The following is a 23,033-nucleotide window of genomic DNA, read 5'->3' as shown; positions in this document are numbered from 1 at the left end:
AGACCTGCCATGTCCAAACATATATAAATACAGATGTTTACTTTGCCGAATTTGGAGTCAAATTTAAATCCTGGAGTCTTCATGTCTCATAGTTTATTTAAACCACAAAAAAAGAGGATAAGGTGGAAAGTATGTGAGGAAGTTTTGAACTTTGTAAGCTTTGACTATCACCATTTTACAACTAAATTGTGCCTCCAAATCAACTTCATACACCATACTGTACATGAGGTTATATTCAGTGATAAATCATTGGTTGGCTGGTGGTAATATTCCAGGCTGGAAAAGACCAGCACACCTAACTATGTAGGTTCAGTTTTGAAGTGTCTCCAAGTTGTGTGTATAAAGTTGTTGTATTTGACTAAAGTACTCTGGATGTTGTACCATGAAGCACAATGAATATTTAGTCATTTTCCGGGACTCCTGTTTTCTTTATCTTGGACCCCAGGCAGTAGTTGTTACTAAAGGGGATCCTAAATAAAATAATAAAAAAATTAATAAATCTTAAACGTATAAATGAAGGTTGCAGCTAAAGTGTGTCCTTGTCCTTGTATGCGGTTTGTCCTGTCCTGTTCTGATAAAAATTAATGCCACGTTGTTTATGTATTTTTCCTTTAGTGTTATCAGAATACAATTACAATAGGAAACAAGATGATCAGCTTGTTTAGATTTTAAAGTCAACTATAATGATTGTATAATTAATATACAGTATATCATATTTATAATATCGAAACAAAACTATCGGAAATATGGGACATAATATCCCATGGAAATTATACTCTATTTCCACAGTAGAACTGTGTGTAAAACCAGGTCATTAGGCATTCACTGGCCACTAATTAGAACAACAATGTCCAAGCCTATGTGAAGTATGAAAAACTAAAGTAGGCTACTCATTATCTAGAAAGGATCCTTTCATAAGAGCCTATATTATTATTTATTATTCTAATTGTACATTTACGAGTAAGCCGCCTTTAAGTTTTAATTTTAATTAGGCCATGAAATACAGTTAACTGTAGCTAATAAACAAAGTTGATCTTATTTAGGCCTAGTTTATGCTACATATTTATCTTTGAAAGAAATAATAGCCTAACTAAAGCTGTCAAATAAATACAATCCAGTAAATACAAAGCATTCCTCTATGAAATGCAGAGGAGGTGAAATAGGAAGTAGACTAAAATGTAAATAGGCCTAGGCTACATAGGCTATAAACCAAATAACCTAATTGTAGGCCCAATTGAGTAAATGTATTCATCTAGTTTTCACCACAAGCAGCTAGACGCTTAAAACTTATGAAGCCCAATAGCGAATCATTTTGAACCCATTAAAACTTTGCTTTTGTTTATCAACGTGGGGACTGGGGCGTTGACGCTTCATTCGTTAAGAACTCAGTTTCCCAGAGTGCCTTGCTGTTAAAACGTTGCGTGACTTGACGTTTTCTACCCAATTCCTGATGACGGTGGCACACACACAGCGCAGGTCAGTTTCTGAACGGTGTTACTGGGAGGAGGAGTGCCTGCCTGCCAACATAACACAATTTCCCTGAAACGACTTGTTCTCAAAAGACGAAAGAACAGTCGAACTAACGAATGAAGCCCAGGTAATATGAAAAGACCTGCGACCTACGGAGTTACGCGGATAAACGCTGGCTCCAAAGCTTCTCTAACATTGTTTTGAAGGCCTGTTGCTAGCTGCGGGAAATCCTCGGGCTAGCCCCCAGCAGACATCGGAGCCGCGAGAGCGCTGAAGACCCGGACGGGAGCTCACCTATGGGGTTGTACGGACGCTATTTGCCTTATTATCTTGTATCCAAACGAAGACGTAACTTCTTGTGCTCCTCCGCGGCGGATATAAATCAGGGTAACTCTTTCAGTTAAACGGTTAGCTAACCGTTGCTAGTTTTGTGTTTACTCGCTAACTCAGACGAGATCCCCTGGAAAAGTTGGCACGAAGGTCTATTTATTCCCCTTAGGCATTGTCATATGTGTCTCCTACCACTCACCCGCCTGCTGACTGAAAACAACTTGCTCTACGCCGACTGAAGGTCGCCAGCTAGGCTGCTAGATCAGAAGGTCTCCTAGGTAAGGTTATCACATCATTGGGCTTATCTGAGATTGTTACCTTGTTTGCATAGAAACAATAGACCTCACTGAGTTGATTACCAAAGCTGTCTTTAACCAGGTGAAAGACGGACAGTATCCCGGATGAAGGCCCACAGAGCAGTGTGGAGTTTGATGCTGTCAGGACATACAGGTGTCAGCTCCTGTTCTGCTTGGCATTGTTAAATCTCACACCAGGACCCAGAACATCTGCCCACCAGAAGAAAACCTGGTCTGCTGTTTCCTCTGTTTTGAGCTGACTGGCTCAAGAAGAAGAAGAAGGAGGAGCCTCTTCAAGTTAAAAAGAACACAACAATGAATCGCTATCTGCCGGTGGCACGACAGCACTTCCTGGCCGCCCTCGCCAGCACCAGTGTGGTGGTCAAAACTATAAGCGCGGTGGTGGTCCTCCTCTACCTGTTGTCATGGGCCGTGGACAGTCCCTACGCGCTGGGTGTGACCCCGGGCTACCTCTTTCCTCCCAACTTCTGGGTGTGGACGCTGGTGACCCATGGGGTGGTGGAGCAGCACATCTGGGGCGTGGTAGCTAACGTGGGGACAGTGATGGCCTGTGGGCGCCTGCTGGAGCCTCTGTGGGGCGCCATGGAGCTGCTGATCTTCTTCGCGGTGGTCAACGTGTCTGCGGGCCTCCTGGCGGGCTTCTCCTACCTCCTCACCTATGTGGCCACCTTCGACCTGGACTACTTGTTTGCGGTGCGCGTCCACGGTGGAGCAGGCTTCCTGGGTGGAGTCCTGGTGGCTCTCAAGCAGACCATGGGGGACACCACGGTGCTAAGAGTGCCACAGGTGAGGGCAACAACACATGACAAATGTTATTTCTGTTCTGCATATCTTCAGAATGTATGCCATTAGTGTGAGCCCGTAACTGATACCAGACCAGTGAGGAGTGGGACAGCAGCACAGTTATATTGAGAACACAACACACACATAGCAAGAATGTAGGGAGACCACTGGGCCTTTGAGATGTGTACATGAACAAGCCTGGGACAGATTATGGCCGGCACACATCAAGGATGTTCCCAGTTGTTTTCACAAAATAGAAACAAAAAGTTATTTGATGTTTTGTTGTTGTTTATGGTTAAATGAATATATAATTGTTCAATGGATATACAAACAGTAGGGGCAACACGATTTCCCAAGGCTAAATTACAGGAACTTTTCCTTTGAGGCACTCACTACGAGTTACACCAAGAATCCTCAATAAATCAAGAAACCTCAACATGACTGTGTGGAAGCATAGTGAGTTGAAACTTTCTACTTTCACTTAAAGTGTACCTTTTTCAACATGACCTTAATATTATGGTAGAGTTAAATACTCAAATGTACACACTTACAGCCTGCATTGTATTTGACAGAAATGTATCAAAGGATTACCAAAAACAACAACATCAAAATCCTCTTCCCGCAGACTGTATGAGTGCTGGAAATCCACATATGTTTTTTGTTTTTTTCTGACGTTCAGTGGTGTCACTTCCAATCAGCTTTGAGGTTGCAGATTTCGTTTTTTTTCTTCATGAAAACAACACTACAAATTACAGCCATAAGAAAGTCAACTGAGGATAACATGCAGATGAACAACATCCATTAACATGCAGGGCTGCTGTATAGAAAGTGTCAGAGCCTTCAGTCTTTCTTGTGTAAACTCTGCCTTTTTCAGTGGGATGACTTCCCAGATTCTTGAATTATGTGTTATGCTGGGGGAGGGAGGGAGGATTGGCAGAAAAGGCAAATACTTTCACATTTCTGCCAGATTTACATAACATATTACGCTTTAACAGTTACATCCAAGTAGCACTACATCTATTTAGGTTATTTCATTTATGGCAAATGTGGTGGTGAGGAAATGAATACAAATGGTTTTCTAGGCCCACACAGTCTGTACTCACATTAGAGTGAAATAGAGTGATCACTGATCATGTGCTACAGTTGTGATGTAAGCAGGTGGTTTACAGTTGAGCAATTGAGTGTTTGCTCTACTTGTGTGATTCTCTTCCACATTTGAAATACAATACACTGTCATCTGTTCATTTACATTCTAAGATCAAATCTGTTGCTCTCCTGCCTAGCAGCTTGTGCTCAGTGCCCAGATGAGGGTTCAGTTAATATGTGAAGCAAATATAAGCAAAACATTCCTGATGTGTCTCTTAGCTACCAGGCCACTCCACTTTAGCTACTAGTATTTCTGCTTGTTGTGCCTGTTGTGAGTTTATATCAAACTGGGTTACTTCACTGTAATAATCTCCCTCATCTCAGCTGAGCAGGGTTAGCAAATGTTCTCCACCCGACAACACTGGTACAAATTGACTATGACGCCCGCCTGCCTGCCTGCCCACACTGGCATCTAACCAGCCATTGTTCAGTGTGTTCCAATTCCTGAAACAAGCTGACTTGTGGGAACTGGCAACCCCCGGGCGAGCCACAGTCCCTCTACTAGACAAATGGTAGCTGTCTCTTTTTGCCCGTTGATTTGTTTTGTTCACAATAACTCAAATCTATCTCTGTCTCTCTCCCATCTTTTCCCAGGTGAGACTCAAAGCAGCGCCGGCCCTGGTCCTCTTCCTCCTGGCCTTGCTGCGTCTGTCGGGGCTGCTGGAGACCTCGGCCCCCCTGGCTGCCTTCAGCTACGGCGCGCTGTCCGGCTGGGTGTACCTGCGCTTCTACCAGAGACACAGCCGGGGCCGCGGGGACATGTCGGACCACTTTGCCTTCGCCAGCTTCTTCCCCGAGGCGCTGCAGCCAGCCGTGGGGCTGCTGGCCGGCCTGCTGCACGCCGCCCTGGTCAAGATCAAGGTCTGCAGGAAGATGGTGAAGAGATACGACGTGGGAGCTCCATCCTCCATCACTATCAGCCTGCCGGGGACTGACCCACAAGACGCAGAGAGGAGGAGGTCAGTCAAACATTTACATCTGCTTACATTAGAAACATGTGCAAAAGGTTGGGACTGACTATACACTGGTGGGCTTTGTCTTTGAAACTAGAAAACAGGCAAGGCAACTTTATTTGTTTAGGACATGTTGTACACAAAAGGCAGCTCAAAGGGATTCACAATAAACATCAATCACACAAGAAAGTATACGGTTGAATAAAAAAGTAAACGAAAAGCTAAATTACAGGGTCGAATGGGCAATACTAAAAAAGAGTTAGAAAGTTTAGGCTTGTCTAATATCTGGAAGGCTACTCCAGGTCTGAGATACATAATAACAGAATGCTACTTCACCATGTTTTGTTCTTTGAACAACCAGTAGGCCTGAGCCCCAGGTGACAACAGGGTTCTACAAGGGTTACATGGCACAAGAATGTCGCAAAATGTATTTAGGCCCGGTGCCACGGAGGGATTTATAAACAAGCAATGACATTCTGAAATTGATTCCCTGAGCTACTGGCAGCCACTGTAATGATTTAAGATTAAGAACTGGTGTAATGTGCTGGTATTTTCTAGTTATGGTGAGGTGAGGTGAAAGCCCATAGCGGCCTATTAGAGACTATAGTGTGTGGTGTATGTTCCTCCTCCGTGACCTGACGTTAAGTTTTATCATTGAATGGTTCAGTGTCGTTTGTAAATTGATTGCTCACTTTATTGCAACATTAATGACCCAGAGTATCTGTGCCATTTACATTCCTGGGCTTGGTCAAACTGCCATAAAATGGTGCAGAGATAAAGCTGTTATGGGTGTTTTTATTATGGTGGTTCCATTAAGGGAGAGTGGTAATCCGAGTTTTACTCTGCCCCAATGGTCTGAATGCTGTTTCAGAAGGTTTTCATTATTTTCTACCATTACAAGAATATTCAGAAATAGAAAAAATTGCAAATAACATTTTTAAAAATTGTACTCTCAATACAAAATACTGAAACCTTAATAGGTTAGCCCAGAATGCAAGCACAGTAGCTAGCATCAGAACAGGGAATTAAAACACACACACACACACCCATACAGTCAAATACATGCAGTGCTCATAGACAAGTGTTGTGTTTGGTTCTGTTTACTCAGGGAAGGTTTGCTGAGCCTCTGTGCTCCTTTTCACACGCAGTCATCAAACAGATCATGCTGCAGTCCTACCAGACACCAGCCTTTACACCCACTCACTAACACCTACTCTCAAGCTGTCTCAGGTCATTTTCCACCTGCTTTATTGTCTACCAGACACACTTTCAAGCTGTCAAACAGATTCGGTTACATATAGATGTCAGTGCTTTCTCTCTCTCTCTCTCTTCTTTCTCTCTCTCTCTCCCTTTCTCTCGCATACACAAACACAAACACACACACACACACACCCACCCACCCTCCTGTAATTGTTGAGGGGTAATTTGATTCTCTCTTTTTTTCTATCTCAGTGTTTAGAGTGTTTTAAAGAAATAAGGTTGCCCCCATTATAGTTTGAAATATAAAACATTTTCCAACCTCCATCCATTGTAGTTCCCCAACTTGAAACTTGCTTGTGAAAACATTTTGTGACACCAAACACGTGTCATCATTGCAACATTTTTACTCAGTAACTGGTTGAAGTCTGTCTGCATCCGTCACTCCTGGTTTGGGCAGTGTTTCCTTCTCCCAGTATGACACACAGTTAATATTGCCTTTTATGTGATTGAAGATAAGGCCTCTGTGAAAGCTTTGATGAGCTGGCTGTTGAGAAATCTGACGTCGGCTGAGCAGGAAATTAACATTATGGTGATGATGTAAAAAATGAATTGGTGCTTGTCCAGGATAAGTGGGGAGATGTAATCAACAAATGATGAATTTCATTCCAAATGCGCCATTTTCAGTTTGGTACATCTGCTATTCTTCTTGATTGCCAGTAACAGAGGACAGTGGCAGCAACATGCGTTGTGATTTGCCTGGATTCTCTTTAATCAACTAACTCATTTGATACGTTCATTGTAAATTCTTACATGTACCAGTTTGTTCTCCATATGGAGGACACTTAACAAATCAGGGAATCACAATTCATCTTGGGGTCAAGAGTCTACCAGCAACTCTTGGACTAGACTGCATGTACAAGATGTACACAATCATAGTGGTTAATGTTACATGTTGGAAAAAAAAATACTGTAATAAGCAGCCTGTTATGACATGGCACATTTGAGTGGTATATGAGAAAACAGTATTTCACCCTTAAACAAATGGTGCAAATGATCGACCTAATGAAGACGGAGTAGCAACACATTGACGCTAGCGGGTAACGTCGCTATGATGGCCAGCTACACAAAGATGGTACTCTAATGTAATGGAAAACCACATGCAGCAAAGTACCTGATACCAAAAGTATAGTATAGTATAGTACAGTACAGGTAGAGTAGGTACTATGTAATGAAGAAGCACCATTACAGTACCTGAAACATTTGATCTGGGGCTTGTACTAAAGTCTTTTGCGCACATCATCTTGGCCTGGTGTCCTTGACCAAAGCACTGAGCCTCCAAAACTGCTCCCATGGCCCTGAACATTTGCATCTAGGGATTTTGTTTGTTGTACAGTATAACAGAGGAAAGAGGCATCTCTCTCTCTCACACACACCCCTCTCTCTCTTCTCTCTCTCTCACACACCCCTCTCTCTCTTCTCTCTCTCACACACACCTCTCTCTCTTCTCTCTCTCTCACACACCTCTCTCTCTCTTCTCTCACACACCCCTCTCTCTCTTCCCTTCCAGACAAATCGCCCTGAAGGCTCTGAACGAGCGTCTGCAGCGTGTGGAGGACCAGTCGGCCTGGCCCAGCATGGAGGACGAGGAAGATGACGAGGATGACGAGGTCAGGACGGACAGCCAGCCTCTGCTCCCCTCCTCCTCCTCTCCTTCCTCCAATCAGAGAGCAGCAGCGGTTGGCTCCTCCCCCTCCTCAATGACCCAGAGCGCCGCAGCAGCCTCAGCCACACACCCAGAGTCCAGCATCATCAGCTTTGAAGACGCACCTTCTAGATCGTAACAAATACAACACCAAGTTGTGTACAGATAACACTCTTGTCTGTTCAGGTGGACACTGGCCCAGGTAATACTGTACTAGTGTTTTTTTCAGTGTCCCTGACTAGTAGACGGGATATATTCAGTGACAGTGATTAGGCCAACACACACTCGATATCGCACACGCCAACACACACACACACACACACACACACACAATATCTTGGACCAGTTTGTACACATGGACGACCGTGCCCTCACAAACACTCTGTCGATGTCATAGTGAAACCCTAAGGAAGAGGTGGTCACTGTACAGTGCGTTCACCTCAGACGTGTCGGTTGTAAACGTCAGTGTAGTCGAGCAAACTGGACACTACTCAGTTTTTTTTTCTCTCTCACTTCCCCCTCAATACGAGACAGACATTCTACCTTGTCCGGACTCGCCGTAACTTACAAAGAGCTCTGTCCAATGCTTCATGTGTCTCTTTCTCTTGCTTTCTAAATAAATAACTAAATGGGTGTAAAATGTTCCTTTTTTTTTTTGTGGCGGAAGTCTTTTTCGGAAGCAGCCCACAATTGCTTTGTGCCATGAGAAAGCGGAGACTCGGGATGGGCTCTTGAATCTTGGTGGAAAAAGGCAGACTACGCGTACCGGTTCGACAAGCTCTGAAAAATGGCTTTAAGTGACATTAGCTGTTGGTTCCCTGGTTATAAACATGTAACCCAAGTGTGGTGTCAAAAGCACGCACCCTGAACCAGAGGAGAGAAGCTGCTGCAGGTCTGTCCTGCTCATGAACTACGATACAAAACTTCCGCCATTTTGGAATTGGTGCCAGGTTTAAGGAATTTTTCCCCGGAGCAGGTTTTTGGTCTCTCAGAGATTTCGATTTTTCTTTTCTTCCTCCTTTGTTGTTAAATGGAGATCAATTCTATCATTCTTTTCCTCTTGGGTCCATTCATCACACCAACCTTTGTTTCCGTGCACTGTGTTTGATTCACACACATATGTGGATGACGATTTAGATTTTTGCTTCACGAGTTGTTATTATTTTTAAGCTTAGTCTCCTTGCCTACTCTGTTAGCATCACCCTGTACCATTTCCTTCTCCCTCCTTCTTAGATGCAAAGTGATAGAAGAATCAGCAACAGCTATTCAATGATCTGGGCACGTTTGCTGCAGAGAAGGGGTCACTCACTGTCTGTCAGGGCCGTCTTTGTCATTTGGCAGTGTTACAAAACACAGAAGTTCAGGAGAAGGTTAGAGAATAGCATGTTGGGTTATGCATACACATGCTCTGATGTGTTGTATGTCAGACCCTGACTTATGAGGGTAAGGCCTCCATAGAAAGCCAGGCCAAGGTTCTCCCACTCAAAATCTATTCTAAAAATCCCAATTGCCAAGCAGTGACCAGCAGTGAATTATGATCTAGTGAGGTTGATGGGCAGCTCGATTATTTCATATTTAATGCTTCATAAATTCTATGCAGACCAAGAGGTCACCCATTCATTCATTTTGTTGACGGTTATCACTGCAGGTGTTGCAGTCTATTACAGTAATAATCAAATCATCCATCTCCCACTTGTCCTTGTTGATCAACATCCGTTGCAGCCAATAAATAATTTCAAAAGTTGTGAAACCAGGAATGACAATCTGATCATTTATATTTTGGAAATAATCCTAAATAGTTCAAGTGGGCCACGCACTTGTGCTGCACATACAGTATTTAACAAAGACAAGACAGCAGCACAGGACTTCAGCCATCAGAAGTCTTCCTGTGAACTTATTGGTTCCTTTATAGGCAATGTAGCCAATGGTATTTTTACTTCCCAAAAACCATTTGGTTTGGTTTTATCAAAAGCAGAGCCCAAATCATCGAATCGGATGTTAACAAATATTAAATAAATAGCTGGTCATTTATTACCTTTTATTATTGCCTTGTTTCAGTAAGAAGAGTCTCTTCTGAATGACCCTGTGATTTGAAATCAGAAAGAAATGCTATGTGTAAAAGTTTTATTCACGTGTGTGAAATGGAAAGAAATGCGGTCCCTTTTCACCTGATGAAAGTGTAGAAGTGATAAGCCATATTTAGACGGGATTCATTTCTGCGTGTGCTATCCTGTGTTTCCCCCTCTTTTCCTTCTGTTCATTCACTTTGCTCTTGGTTTTGGCAGGAAGATGTTTACGTTGAAATGAATGGCGACATTCTTTGAATACATTTGAATGAGTGATGGTGTTTTCACATGGACGAATGGACACCGGGGGTGGGAGAAGGAGTCAAATCCAGCTTCACACTGGAAAAGGTTAAGCTACAGTCAAATATCTGAAATCTCAACCCACCTCCTGCAATTGACAGACTGATTTACAGTAGCAATGGAGGAAAAGGGGTGTCTAAACAAGCCTGTGCATACAGTAACTGCTGCCCATAGCTGTCCTGTATTTTGTCTTTCTCGTTCCCTTTTACATGGGAGTGACTCTGAAAATAGCATGACATTTCTTTTTTTTTAAGTTTCGCTGCTGGCACATCTCGGCTTTCATCGACACAAATCGGCGACATAACTCATTCTAATGTGGACGTCTGAAAATAACAAGTGTGATTTTTAAAGAGTGCAAGTGCGTAGGAAGAGTTGTAATTTGGCAGTCGGGGGGTTTTCAGATTGAGCCTGGCCAGTCTCACTCTCCAGCCCTGTTCCCCTTTCTGCTTTGTAGATTTATTTATTTTAAATTCTCAGTTTACCCAATTTGATCCGGCTGTGAACATCCGCAAAAGAGAAGAAAAGAATGCCAGTCACATGCTGTGTATTGGTGTTTAATGCCTTGTTTGCAGTTGGTGTTCACAAACTAGAAAAGCCACATGTGAGGCTGAGGAATGATGTCACGCTGGGTTTGACACTCGCTGGCCAAACCCTTTTAAGTCAATGAACACACTGGCACTAAATTACTATCAAGGCAATGCGGCTACATCATACACATGTATGCTGGCAGTATGGTTTTAAACTGCTCGGTTTTAACAGAGCAATTACATTAATGAAGAACCAATCGCAAGCAGGTACAAATTGATTACTAGCAATTATAAGAGTGCAACGGTGCCTCTGTCTCTCTACCTTCTTTTTGAGAAACACTTCTGCACTGGCTTTCCAAACCAGTACTTCCATTATAATTTAGTATTGGGACTCCATCAGCATGTCACACAAAAAAAAACAGCTGCCCTAAAATGAGTGACGGATTACAGATGAGACTGCTCTGTTGGGAAAGGTGGTCAGTCATTCACAACATTTATCTTTTCTTATTTATAATTTTCACTTCTTTCATTTTCCATATCTGTCTCTATTTTTGCACCAACAGATATTGTTCATCCTAATGAGCGTCTTTCTCTCCCCCCCCCCTCCCTGTATGTGGCTGTTGCACAGACCTTTCTATTTTAGTTTTCAGATATATTTCTTTATCTGTATATGAAATAAAAGGCGGTTGTATGAAATCAAAACAAACGTTTCAGGCTTCTTTATGTTATTGTTATGATCATTGTTGTCCTGTTTTGTGCATTTTGTTTAAAGGATTTGGCTAAGTGGTTTGACCCGTATCAACTTATCTATAGGAGTCTTAATGGATCCTGGATACTTGTTCAAGTTATTTGAAGGAGACACACTATATATAGGGCTTTTTAAACTTGATAATTAACTCAATATTTGTACTCACATTTCGCTGGTAATTACAAAGATGACACAAAATACAAATGAGTGATGGAATGTGTACTATATCTTACCAACGTCAAAGTTGATCTTTATGTTGAGAACAACTATAGGCAAGAATATACTGAGGGGGACTACTCTGACTTCATTACAAAGTTGTGTCTCATTATTGTCTGAGAAGATGGTTAAAGAGGACCTATTATACTACTTTTCTGGTCTTAATTTCTTGTTTTACACTGCTATAGAGCAACCTGACACGAATCACATCACAAAAAACTATGTAGATTTTCGGGAAGCTCTTTCTCTTATTTTGGCGATCCAGCACGTCCTGTCAACACTTGAGTGTGTGTGCTTCGGCAATCTCCGCTCCCTCCGCCTGTGATCGGCCATCTCCGCCCCCCCCCCCCCCCCCCTCCTGCAAACCCCACTCCGTTGTGATTGGTTACCTTCCTTCCGGAACACTTTCAGTGGCGGGAAGCGCGAGCATGGACCTATAAGGGCGCGAGGCAGATGCGAACAGGGAAGTGACAGCATTACCATACATGGAAACATCCGCGTGGTGACTTCACAAAGTTACATGCGACGTCACAAAGTTACGGAAGGGTAGACCGCTTTGAACACGTGACTTCTCGACTGGCTAGAATAGTGTTTAGACACCCCAGACGGTCAGCAGGGAATAAGTCGAAATGCATGTAAGTCATTATTTGATAATTTAGTATGGTTAAGCATGACTATGAATCATAACAACGTTTATAGGTCATAAAAGTCAAAAAGCATCATAGGTCCGCTTTAAGGTTTTCAACATATGACACATACACACTGGCCACGGACAGATCAATTCCTCTGCACTTCACTGGTAGGCTACTGTCATAAATGAGTGGTGAATTTTTTTTTTTTTTTGAGAAGACAAACACTGTATTTAATTCAAACTTTAATATAATCCTGACTGGACCATAAGAGCTAACAGTTTATTCCAATTATAAGTGTATTATTTATTCAGTAAAATAGCATACTATCGGTACATAGAATAGTTACTCAATTACATAGACTATTTGACCAAGTATTAACTTTTAATCTCAAATTCTTATCCAACCCGTAGATAAAATAAATTAGGTGCTTTGAAATTTAAGCATTCAATGATCTGTTACACCCGCTTAAACTCCATCTGCTGGGGAAGATCATGGAATATGAGCATAAGCAAACCATTCTGTCAATAAGCCTACTGTTTGGACCACTCAATAACAGTACCAGCAGCATTTTATTTATTAGCCTACCTTACCCCCCTTACAAAGTGTCCTTTTTTCTATTATTTGAAACGATTTGCACTAAATGTGTTTCGTTACCTCAGCTGGCCGCCAGGCGGTGCAGTAGGCTATGTATAGACAGTAAAGTACTGGCTCAACACAGAAGGAGGTCACAACGAAACAAAAGTTCCAGCTTCTCTGTTGGCAAAGCTTTCATGGGCTCAATTAACTCTAATTAAGGGAATAATACAATTGGCTCAAAGCTATATACGACCATGGAGACATAACCCCAGCGTGCAATTTACACTGGGCGAGGGTTGAGCCCATTTAAAGATTGTCATAGGCCTATAATTAAGATTGAACAAATGTGCAATTTTTATCCTATAAAACGACAGTGGTAAGCTTTGAGAAAAGAGGTTATATTCTACTGTGATTCATTTTTGGACTGTATTTCTTGGTTTCAAAAACATTCATTTAGATTAGAGATTAGCCTACCTGTAGCCTAGTGTAATGATAAACCCAGCATTACAAATGTGTGTCTTGGTAGGCCAATGTTAAAAACAGAATCCTAACAACACGTCAACTCTCTGGCAGTCATGAAAATGTCACGCCTGAAAATAGACAGTGTTTATAGCACGACGTAATTGCAGTAACGTTATAGATTTCCATGCAGTCAATACATAAACTCTGCTCATGCACGTCGTGCCCGCGCAGGTGTGGCTCTATTGCTCGTTCCCGTCACCCCTCCCCCTAACTAAAAACTACATGCGCTGGCGGCGCGCTCCCGTGAAGTAATTCATTGTATCAGATTGAGACGGAGAGGAAGCAGCAGCAGCGATAGCTATTTGACTTTGTCGGCAAAGCAACTGCTCCGGGAAACACTGAAAATTCCGACTGCAAGCCACATAAACTGCAGGTAAACAACTTTCTGAAACACCGGGCCATGATATATGGCTACTTCTTTCGTGTTGTTCGCTTTAAAAGAAGACAGGTTTATTTTAAAAGTTGTCCGGAGCTTTTAAAAAGACCGTGGTACCAAAAGCTAGCGAGGTTAGCTTACCGTAGCTAAATTAGCTTTTCCTCCCTGTAGCCTACTAACCTACCTCAATTTCAACGCCGCTTCCGCAGTTGCCACACACAGTTGTGCTGTGGAGAAAACGGGTGTTGTCTAGCTTGTAAGAAGTCATTTGAACGAAACACTTTGGGCAGAGTTAACAGAAAGCTGACCATTAAACTGCGAAAACTTCAAGTTTTGCATTTTAACTGAACCGCAGAGACTGGCCTAGATTAGCGACCCAGCCGGAGACAAACAATGAGGCTTTTTTTGCTCGACCTGCCTCGGCTGACCAGGCTGCTTCCAAACGGACCAGGGTAGTTCATTGATAGATGTAGGCTACATTTTCCACTAACATGTGAAAAGTATAAGGTTCAGCTACAGTACATTTGCACACAATATTAGTATGTTGCTTTGTAGTTTTTTTAAAGAAAGATATGAGTGAGTGACCACAATGCACACATTCTCAACTTGTAGGTTTTTTTTTAAAGTTTTACGCTTTTCCAATATGAGTTTTTATTTTCTCGAGCTGTCTTCGCATTAGATAAGTCGTATGTGAAATATGCGTGGGTTCTCGCTCGGCGTTTCGTTTGGATCGGGGCCACCCACCCATTCTTCCACTGCGGACACACTAGCCATCTGTTGCCTCTGTGATGACGCCATCTTTCTGCTGTGACCCACCCAGTGGCTCGCTGCTTTTAAAAACAATGTTTGACTAAACACTGGGGGCTCTCACGGGCAAGACAACAACTTTTTCTGTGCTTTGGTTGGTGGCTAAAAGAGGACAGGAAGAACGAGTCATTTCTTTCTAGCCGGCCATATTAAGTGTAACATATTTCACCAAGTCTGGGTGGGGGATACTCACACATTATTCTGTCATATAGGTTTTAACCATGGTTACTGATGCTGTGGCATGCATAGTAAAACAAAGCTAGACATGTAATATGGTCTTGAGCTGAGCAGATTTATTTCTTTTTCATTTCTCCCTGACAAACATTTAGTCTTAATAACAAAGTGAAAAACAGTGTCGGTGTCAAAATATTAAATCCACATTTGAATCTGAATAAGTGAGCCACTTTCATGTAAGACTAAAAATCTAAAATGTAATTTTTTTTTGGAATAGAGGCTCGGTTAAGTCTTGTGTAAAATGATCTTAAGGCTTGCCAATGCAGAATAAATCCTCAAATAGCATTGAGAAGATGATGTAGCTCCCTTTGCAGCACCTTAGGCAGTGAAGGAGGGTGAGGCAGGTTTTACACTCTGTCACCCTTGAAGCTATTAACTAAAATCATACTCTCTCCTCCACTGGCGCAGGTGGCGGTTACTGGATGGTGTCCAATTTCATTTAATTGCTAGTTCATGTATTTATTCAACGACGCAGTGCAGTTGAAAGTCAAACGTTTTCAGCCTTTTGTCGATTAATTAAACCATAAACAATCGATTCAGTGACCTCCATGTTTACTTCCTCACAACTTGACTATAATGATGAATGAGACTTGCAACTGTATTAAATATGAAACAATATTGCTTATTAACCATCCGTTTGTTGTATTGAGACGTTAAAGTTAGCATTTATAATGACATCGGTGGTTTGAATGAACCTGGTGCCAGTTCCTCTGAAGGTCAAACGATTCAGTTCATTGATTAATCCTGTTGACGTTTTGAATTAAATATCTCTTGAGGACGCACATGTTACAGATGTCATCTTCAATTTGTTGGTTAGGCCAGCTTACAGCCTCATTAGGGAACACAGACTAACAAACAACCTCCGCAGGGGACATATATTTTCAATACAGTATTTTCATAATGCGTGTGCTGCACTTGGTGGGGACGGAGAGAGACACACACAGGGAGTGGTAAAAATATATTATTTTCTGTTCCTTTTGAAATGAATGGATTAGTTCAAAAAACTGCCCCACCCACAGAAATGCATGTCAGGTGTCGGAAGAAAGGAAGCGGCCAAGGGTCTCTGTCAGAAGCTGAAATATTCATCAGCCGCCCGGCAGTCAGTCACCCATCATTAACCTCTGGCTGATTTTCCACGCTGTAGAATGAGTGGGTGTTTCCTGGCTAACCATACACAGGTTTTTAGATGCAACTGTTGTCCGTGTGAGGTTCTTCTAAGGAACAGGCCGATGAATCATCAAGCACATCATAAGCATTTTAGTGATACATTTAACAACACCTGAATATTGATCAGCTAAAAAACACCACATAATAGTATTTTTTTTTTGATGGTTGGTTGTGTGAACACATAGGTGGGTATTGTCAATAGGCTGTTTAGTTTGATGGGATTACAGTTTAAAGATACACAACCATCCCAAAGGTGGGGATTAGCGCTATCAAATCTTGCTTTGTTTAGACCATTGCCTGTCTTATTCAGCAAAGTTGCTGGTACATCTCCTCCAGCACTTCACATCTGGATTTTAGGAAAGGAAGGAGATAACAACTGAATCCCACCCAGATTTCATAATCCCATACATGTAAAACTGAAGACAACCAATTTCCAGAGACTTAAAAATCTTGTTTGTGCATTGATGGAAGGGGGTGATATTCATATACGAACACAAGGGGGTTTGTTTCCTGCATTCATCCCCCTTTGCTCTTTCAAAATGCAGGAAAACATGATTTAAATATTCCATATGTTGATACAAAGTCATGTAGTTATCTGTTTGTTTTTCAAGAGCAATTATTCAGTGCGCATTTATCCTGGCTCAGTCAAAATGATGGACCTACTGAATGTTGAACACTTTGCTAATCATGGCCACTGTAGTATGTATGTCACCTCACTCTTTTGAGAGTTCAGGCAGTTCACAGTTCAGACACAACAGTCTCCGCTGCTAATGGACATTTTCCTGTGTTGCCCCTGTTGTTCTGTTTAGTCTTGATCACTCCCTGTTAAGTGTTTTCCTGCATCTTTTTTTTTTTGCATGGAAGCTGTTTACATACTTGGAAATGTGCAGTCTGACGCTGACATTAATACCTAGAAACTGCTTTGAATGATCAGCCTCAAGATTCCTGCTGCTTTAAAGGAACAGTTAGTGGCTTTAATGAATTGCTTGTAGGCACATAAGTAGCATTTCGTGGAAAGGAGGGCACATTGTTATTTACTCATTTTACCCACTGGTCAAATGTTTCAAGCATTGACCACACACACACCTCCAGGCTACAGCCAACCCAATTATTGGTTGTATGGTTTTGTCAAGTCAAGGAGGGAATGCTCTAATCTGTTTTGACACTGCTGTCCTACTTAGTGTTCATCTACCATTGATAGGATGCTTGAAGCACCCCAAAGTGCTTTAGTGCATATCAGGGTCAGCAGGCGAGACCCCGGGCTAAGGTACTTTAGTGGGTGTTTTAATCAGACTTGTCACACTTTAACACGGGAATGAAACTAATGTCTCCAATGGGACACAGCAGGCGTCTTATGTTGGAACCGGTTACTGTGGTTTAGAAAGAGGCTGAGAGAGGGCATCAGAAAAGGACCGAATATGAACCTAATAGCTGGAGTAAAGGCATGCACCACACAATTTACATGACAGTCGCATAACACCGGTTGTATTGACAAAGACGCACACAAAAAGAAAAAAAGTCAAAGAGGACAGCCTTTCTGCTTCAGGGCCATCTTGTATACAGCAATATCAAATCATGCCATAGTTCATTGAAACAGACCCCCAGAATATCCCTCCAGTTCAAATAGGCAAAATATAAATGGAGAATTAAACTTCTCAGAAGGACCAGAGTGGCGCCATTTTAATGCTTCAGAAATATAGTTGAGCTCAGTGGGTGGTTGGAGGATAAACAGGAGAGTTGTTGTAGTTTTCTCTCCACCATGTCTCCTGCTGACTCGCTGTGATGGAGATGCTAGAGTAGAGGGAAGTGATTGACACTGCACAATGCTGTATCTTCTCCATCCAGAGGAAACGACCTGTCCACATGATTTATGGTCTTCTCTGTGCAGTCCTGTGGTCCCTGATCAGTTAGTGAGAACACAGTGCATGGACTGTGCTGCTGCTGTGGAAGTTGTGTCTTTGCAGCAGTGCCACCATGACAGATGAGGAGTGTTTGATGTGAACTTGGTGGAAAAAAGTAATTGTGACTCTTTCTCCACCCAACAACTAAAGCCTTTTGGACACAGTTCCTGTTCATGTATAACGGGAAATAGCTCCTTTCCTGTTTTATGATTTGATCACACTCTGTTGTTGGTAAATTGTGACTGCAATTCAGGTAATATTCATTAATGTATGTTGGCTAGAATTGAATCATTCTAATGGATGTTGGTTCCAAAGAAAAACCACAACACTTAGACCTAGTCTGTGTCTTTTTTGTAGAATGTCATTTCCCAATATGGAGTGATCCAAGCTGCTCTCTCAGCCAATGGCACAAGACTAGATGACATTTGCTTGCCCCAACTTCCCCTAACTCAGTGAGGCAAGCTTGTTCTCTCACATTCACACACCAACATGTCTGTTGGGTATTTTACTGTCGCGAGTTACTGGAACCTGTGCTTAATGTTACTTCCTGGTAGCTGACATCTTGTTGGGCTGTGCATTGACATCTGTATGTTGACATGTGTGTGTTTTGTAAGGGTGCGGTCCTCTCCCCAAAGCACTCATCCCACCCTTTATTCCGATGTTGGCAATCATGGATAATAATTATTGTAAATATTAATCAGACAATTGATCATCAAATGTAACGGATGACCCAGGACAACTAACCATGCCACACTACATTGCTTTCATTCCACAAATGTCACACATTTCTTTCATGGTTCCTTTTGTCTAGAAGGTGCAGTCAGTGATTCCGGAGAACGCTTGCTGTCAAAATCACTGAATGTCTCCTCTCCATCCGCTATCTGTTCATAATGTCTGTGCGCACTGAAAAAACAATCTTAATACACAGCCTAGGCTCAGTAAATGGAAATGTAAGAAAGGGGGCTTACCGGAGCTATCAACATCCCTCATTACAGAGCCTAGGCTGTGTATCAATTCAACGCCATTTTTTTTTCTTTCAGTACGCTCACAGTACAGGTAGTGGACCGTGAGGCTATATTTACTGATTTTGAGGAAAGTGATTTTGACAACAAACATTCTACAGAATCGCTGACTCCACCTTCAATGCTGAGGGCTGTTCTACAGCTCCGTGAAAATACAACACAATTTTTTTTATACATGGGCTAGTTTTTTGAACGACCTTGAATGTGGGTGTCTTTGGTTAATTAAATGCCCTGCCGGTTGCACATGCGACTTGATTCAATGTCATGTATTCCCTGTGGCTCCTTGATAATAACCCGTACGTACCTCTCTCCTCCAGGGATGGCAGCCATCCGTAAGAAGCTGGTGATCGTTGGAGATGGAGCGTGTGGGAAAACCTGCCTTCTGATTGTCTTCAGCAAGGACCAGTTCCCCGAGGTCTACGTGCCCACAGTCTTTGAGAACTACGTCGCTGACATAGAAGTGGATTGCAAACAGGTGAGATCATCAGTCATTCTGTGTCACACTTCCACACTTTCGTTTTTTAAGCTCCAAGAAAAAAAATTATTAACGGAAATAAACGGTTCGTGATGGGGTTTTTTTTTGTTGCATTTCCACGGTCAAAAGCTGGAAGGGGTACCAAAGTAAGCGAGCCGAGCTTGCATCTATCTTTGTCATTGTTTCGTTGGTGTACCAAGCCGTCCTATAAGGGTGGAGCTACACGCTGTGGTAGACGGCATCAGTTCCATGTGAGAGACATACCGCCATGTGTAGTCACCTCCGCAAGAGAGACGAGTCTCGTGTTTGGAGAGACATGTCAGTGTGCAGCCCTTACTTTATTGTGTGGCATTTTTTCCTTTCCATGAAGTTAGTCAGCGGGCTACACTTTGTCCCGCTGCTATGCTGTGACTCCAGCAGCTCTGACCCATAGACTGTATACCTCTGACCGCAGCATAAACCCGGCCCACCGAGTAAGGGTGCTGTCTGCAGTGGAAACGCAAGACGGATCGAGGGTTACTGTGATCTGCCGACCCGTGCCAAACTGAACTAGACGCACACCTTTAGTCGCGCGTGTCTAGTTATTTCTTTGATTTTATAGCAATGCCTACACAAATATGTAGCTAGTGTTCATGCATGATACAGATACACCTTTTTAATATCCCGGAAATCACCAAATGATAGGCCTGGGATTGTGTTTAATACTTAATAATTCTAGGGAAATATATTTACTTGGAGTTGGATTCTTTGTGACATTAACGTTTATGATTAACTGAATGTGCGTCGTTGGATAACTGCAGGAACCAGGCCAACTCATCAGTCATAAACCCCTCAGCATCTCATTCTGAGGTTAATGGGATTCTGGGACATTGAGTCTTTATTGGCTGGTTTGATTACTGCCCCTCTGTGCAGCTGAGCAGTACTCGTGCCTCGATGTTCCAAACGCCTTGATCTGGTTTATTTTCTCTATTTAGCTTTAGGGTCTGCTCAGGGAGGTTATAATGTGTCACTGTCACATTTAGTACTGCCAGGGCTTAAGAGCTGTGTGCTTGAGTCAATTAGAAATGAACAAGCAGAACCGTGAAGGCTTTTTTGTTGCTAATTTCTTTGAAACTAAAACTGCCTTTTGGAGCTAATTGTTGGCTGGTAATAGAATTGTTCACTCATTCATTGCTGCATCTCTATTTATTTATTCAATGAATTAAAAAATGAGGTTAATATCCTGGCCCTGACAAACTGTCCTACGCCAGCTCTTCTGTTAATGGATGATGGGGAAGTTGTTAAATTGAGATGTACTGCTTGAGTTCAGATTGTTGCTCATATTCAAACTGCAATTACATGACAATATTGCAAAGAAAATCTAAAAATAATTTGTCTGCCAAAGCCTTATACAGTTAACCAGCATGAGGAAATCCTTCTCATGTTAAACTGTTTGGCTATTCATTTATGATGCACAAATTCTTCTTGTGGCAATACGTCTGTCCATTTTATAGTTGGTGGTCAGGCGGAGGTCTGCTGCGTTCCCTTGTTTATTTATCTTATTTATTTGACGGCTTCAATATTAAAGTTCAGTGGATGAGGTCGGACATGCTCTGCTAACTTATTCCCTCCATTTTCCCCCCTCTCTACCCACAATGCCTTGCGTCAGGTGGAGTTGGCTCTTTGGGACACAGCGGGTCAGGAGGACTATGACAGGCTGAGGCCTCTCTCCTATCCAGACACTGACGTCATCCTCATGTGCTTCTCCATAGACAGCCCCGACAGCTTGGGTGAGTAAAACAAACGCACACACACCTACACACACATGCCACCCTCTTTCCTGTGAACTCCCCCATCTTTCCGTTTTTAATGACCAATGTTCTGCTGGGGTCTGCAGATTGTGTGTTCATCTTGATGTGACTATTAATGTAATCTTGTACTGGAGGAACTGCTTGCATATGCTCAATAAAACCAACACACATCAAGACATCATTCAGAATCATTTTTCAAACCGTTAAACAACAAAACATGCTTTTTCTGTCATAATGGTTTTGAACAGCACTTTCCTGATTACATGGAAATGGCTTTGCATAAAACAAGGCGATAAAAAAAAACGACACATAATTAAAGTGACAGCCATAAATGAAACAGGATAAGGTGAAAGGAAGTCACAGTGGGAGTACAGAGGTTGAACTCCCACTGTGAACAGAGGTCCATTGTACTAAAGCTTGTCCTTTTTAATTCATTTTACATGACACGTTTGTTAAAAGCAGTGTTTTTTGCCATGACTTGCATTTTAAATCAAATTACACTGTTGAATCTAAATTCTGGCAGTAACTCTTGACTCATTTAAAAAAACAATAGGTTAATTACTGCGCCATCACAAATTATTTCTGTTATTTTTTTATTTTTTTGCAATTTTTATATTCATCGCCTATTGTAATGGGCCTTGCATTTTAGTTTTATGTTACAAAGTTACCTCAGACATTCACACACGTATACACACAGACAGTAAAATGAATATCTCTAACCAATTATTATTATTGATCCGTTCCTTCACAGAAAACATTCCAGAGAAGTGGACCCCCGAGGTCAAACACTTCTGTCCAAACGTTCCCATTATCCTGGTAGGAAACAAGAAAGACCTGCGCAACGACGAGCACACGCGCAGAGAGCTGGCCAAGATGAAGCAGGTACGTTCATTTTCTCTTTTGCTCTGCTATCATTTAGAACGGGCCCTTTTTTTTGATGAGCTATTACCATTTTCTGCTGATGGGGCTCTTGTGGGTGAATCAGGGCATGCTATATGGGAACAACTGCGTTTAGTCTGGTTTCTCAAATAAAGCTCCCTCGCCTAACTGTCAGTGGTATTTCAAATGGTGATCAGCTTCATTAGCAAGTTTGTTAAACCTGTAAATATGCGTGAATGATTTCCCTAAACCAAATTCTTTTTCCTCCTGATCCAATAGGAACCAGTGAAGTCAGAAGAGGGGCGGGACATGGCGGGCCGTATCGCAGCGTTCGGTTACATGGAGTGTTCTGCTAAGACCAAGGACGGCGTGCGGGAGGTGTTTGAGATGGCAACCAGGGCGGCACTGCAGGCTCGCCGCGGCAAGAAGGGCAATAAATGTGTACTGCTGTAAACCGGCAGACATATTTGGACTGTTTTCACCCCGGGCTACTGTAGCCGGGGATAGGGCTCTGGAGGGAGGGATTACTATATGGGGGAGGGGGAGGGAGAGGGAAGAAAAGAGTGCAGTAAATGACTACCGCTGTAAAATGGCTGTTTGTTGGACTGAATTTACCCTGGGACTTGGGGAGCTTTGGCGTGGGGTGGGTGGGTGGGTGGATGGATGAATGGAGAGGGGGAGAGGGAGCAGGAGGGAGCACAGTCAGTGACTACAGCTGTACACCTCTGGGCTCTTTACCTGGGTTTACCATCAAGGTGGGACATTTGTTTTAATGAGCCACTTACACTGATAAAGAGCATTAGGAGGTCCAGGTTCTCTCTTTAAGAAAGGATTCATAAGTCTAGTTGACTGGTAAAACTGATTGCATCGGAATTACGGGATGTCTAGTGTGGA

General features: G+C 42.5%; 2 protein-coding genes across 3 annotated transcripts; both read left to right on the top strand.

Annotated features, from left to right (window-relative positions):
• The first annotated feature begins 1,497 nt into the window (after nt 1–1,497).
• tmem115 (transmembrane protein 115) lies at nt 1,498–11,469 on the top strand. Of its 2 annotated transcripts, none has more exons than XM_080030961.1 (4): nt 1,498–2,078; nt 2,179–2,903; nt 4,641–5,005; nt 7,767–11,469. In XM_080030961.1, exons 2-4 carry the CDS (start codon nt 2,412–2,414, stop codon nt 8,038–8,040), a joined length of 1,131 nt encoding a protein of 376 aa, XP_079887087.1. In that variant the 5' UTR covers nt 1,498–2,078; nt 2,179–2,411; the 3' UTR covers nt 8,041–11,469. The 2 variants fall into 2 exon arrangements, with proteins under 2 accessions (XP_079887087.1, XP_079887088.1); XM_080030962.1 differs by having other exon boundaries at nt 2,165–2,903.
• Nucleotides 11,470–13,739: 2,270 nt separating this feature from the next.
• Nucleotides 13,740–22,675, top strand: rhoab (ras homolog gene family, member Ab). Its single transcript, XM_080031740.1, has 5 exons — nt 13,740–13,861; nt 19,313–19,470; nt 21,119–21,239; nt 22,012–22,142; nt 22,419–22,675. The coding sequence occupies exons 2-5, from the start codon at nt 19,315–19,317 to the stop codon at nt 22,590–22,592; spliced, it is 582 nt and encodes a 193-aa protein (XP_079887866.1). The 5' UTR covers nt 13,740–13,861; nt 19,313–19,314; the 3' UTR covers nt 22,593–22,675.
• The last annotated feature ends 358 nt before the right edge of the window (nt 22,676–23,033 follow it).

This window comes from Ammodytes marinus (assembly GCF_949987685.1).
Source record: "Ammodytes marinus genome assembly, chromosome: 7".
Taxonomy (NCBI): Eukaryota; Metazoa; Chordata; class Actinopteri; order Uranoscopiformes; family Ammodytidae; genus Ammodytes; species Ammodytes marinus.
Note: the sequence above shows the minus strand (reverse complement) of the source record. Positions and strands in the feature narration are given on the sequence as shown.

Excerpts from the sequence above, each read along its gene's own strand:
- tmem115 (XM_080030961.1), top strand. The coding sequence starts at position 2,412 with ATGAATCGCTATCTGCCGGTGGCACGACAGCACTTCCTGGCCGCCCTC. Across the intron at positions 2,904-4,640 it reads CGGTGCTAAGAGTGCCACAG|GTGAGACTCAAAGCAGCGCC; the intron begins GTGAGGGCAACA and ends ATCTTTTCCCAG. Across the intron at positions 5,006-7,766 it reads CAAGACGCAGAGAGGAGGAG|ACAAATCGCCCTGAAGGCTC; the intron begins GTCAGTCAAACA and ends CTTCCCTTCCAG.
- rhoab (XM_080031740.1), top strand. The coding sequence starts at position 19,315 with ATGGCAGCCATCCGTAAGAAGCTGGTGATCGTTGGAGATGGAGCGTGT. Across the intron at positions 19,471-21,118 it reads TAGAAGTGGATTGCAAACAG|GTGGAGTTGGCTCTTTGGGA; the intron begins GTGAGATCATCA and ends GCCTTGCGTCAG. Across the intron at positions 21,240-22,011 it reads AGACAGCCCCGACAGCTTGG|AAAACATTCCAGAGAAGTGG; the intron begins GTGAGTAAAACA and ends GTTCCTTCACAG.